The 1,898-nt window shown below is 39.7% G+C and overlaps 1 protein-coding gene across 1 annotated transcript; it reads left to right on the top strand.

Annotated features, from left to right (window-relative positions):
* The first annotated feature begins 717 nt into the window (after positions 1–717).
* Positions 718–1,197, top strand: LOC134230264 (uncharacterized). The gene has a single exon (XM_062712062.1). It carries the CDS (start codon positions 718–720, stop codon positions 1,195–1,197), a length of 480 nt encoding a protein of 159 aa, XP_062568046.1.
* Positions 1,198–1,898: the final 701 nt, after the last annotated feature.

Genomic DNA, 1,898 nt, shown 5'->3' with positions numbered 1-1,898 from the left:
CAACGCCAAATTATTACAGGGACGAAAGCAAAACTAGCAAGGAACTGGACAGGGCCATGGTTTATTGTGAAAAGACTGAGCGATACGCTTTACCAAATTCAACATTCCAAAAACTCCAAGCCTGTGATAGTGCACGCCGATAATATCAAACCATACAGAGGGAATAAACATTCGCGCCCAGCTCCTGAATCCGAATATACAACTGGCGAGACAGCAGGTGCCCCGCGACGTCGCGTGCCAGCTGCGAGAGAGAGACCAATGACCAAACGATTGAAGTTACCGCCAGAGCCGCGACCCGATACTGTCACAGCGGAACAGTCACATGCCGACAGCCAATCAGAAGCCGTCATTAGAACAACACGACTTGGGAGAGTTATAAAAAGACCACTTCGGTACCAGACTGACCATTCTCCAGATGATTTGTGAATATTGTGGGTGTGTGTTTTCGACCAATAGTAACTAATGTACCAGCATCAACGCGAACAACATAGAAGTGATTTGAATGTTATTAAATGTGAATATTGCCAAAAACTCTTCACTAGAAAATCAAATCTTAAAAGACATCTTAAAAACGTCTATAAGTTAGACGAGGACTTCGTTAACGAGGCCTTAAATACCCCGCGGAAGAAGATTCAACGACACAGTTTTATGGAGACCCGAAAACCGGTGTACGTTATGAGTGACTTTTATGAGGACATTTCCTCCGACGAGGAATAGATGCATTACCATGAGACGGCGCAGCCACTCGTTACAGACTCTTATCAGGACTTGGACATAATCTCAGTGAATTCGGAAGACTTGTCGGAAATAAATGACACTTTTATTAGTGAAATTCTGGGCGACATAGAAGAGGAAGAAACGTGTGCGCGACCAACAGAAGAATCTCTCGAGTCACCAGACGTGAGCGAAGCCGCGAACTCGTCATCAGAGGACAGTTATATGTATGACATGGACGATAACAACAATCGCGTAAGTGTCGAGACGTCAACCATATGCCTGGTGATGAAGAAGACGATTCGGACTAATCCTGATGGTTCCGAGGAGATTAATCGCGAATCTCAAATTATCTACTCAGAGAACGTGAATCCAGAGGAAGTAGACTTTCGTGATCTTGCCGAGGAGATTCTGGATGAGGTTTCGCGACACCTAGCGCCGAGTGCCCGTGTGCGGATAGTTAAGGGAGATTTGTCCTTGTGAACCGTGTAACAAACTGGAGGCCATACTGAAAAGTTGTGAACTCTAACAAAGACTTGTGATCTATTAACAAGCTTTTATGTTTATAATATTTAATTATTTTGACTTTGATTTTGTTTTAATGTCATGTTTGTAAATATTTTTTTTTTGTGCTTTGTTTGTCCGAAGGTGATTTATTGTTTGCGTAGACTAAGTTTGCTAGGTGTAAGTTAATATGTTTACAGTTTCTACAAAATGATTTTATTATGGATTGTGTAGTAAAAAATTTACTGATTTGGAGAAAATAATTGTTTATATAGCTAACGTTTAATTGTTTATGTATTTACTTTAAATTTTACCATCATGTTTAAATTCAAGAAATTATTTTTAGTTGTCTATTGTTTAATCATTTTGAACGGAGTCAAAAACTTAAGTGGGGGGGGGGGGGGGGGGAGTTGTAGCGAATTATTATGTAACTATGATTTGTTTATATAACATTGCTCCTCGCGAGCAATGGGTTTTTGTTTACATTGCATTGCTCCTCGCGAGCAATGGGTTTTATGTATTAATATAGGAGCGATTTTAGACAGTCAGTCAGTCAGTTTTTCATATTCATTACGATCACTTCGGACAATTTTTATTTTGGATTTTTATACTTACTGTGTTTTTATGCTATTGTGGATTTTAAAATGTGAATAAACCGTAAACTTGATTACTTGCGTATC

This window comes from Saccostrea cucullata, unplaced genomic scaffold (genome assembly GCF_032062105.1).
Source record: "Saccostrea cucullata isolate Sc308-1 unplaced genomic scaffold, CSIRO_AGI_Scuc_v1 ctg2969, whole genome shotgun sequence".
NCBI lineage: Eukaryota > Metazoa > Mollusca > Bivalvia > Ostreida > Ostreidae > Saccostrea > Saccostrea cuccullata.
This window is presented reverse-complemented; position numbering and strand designations above follow the sequence as displayed.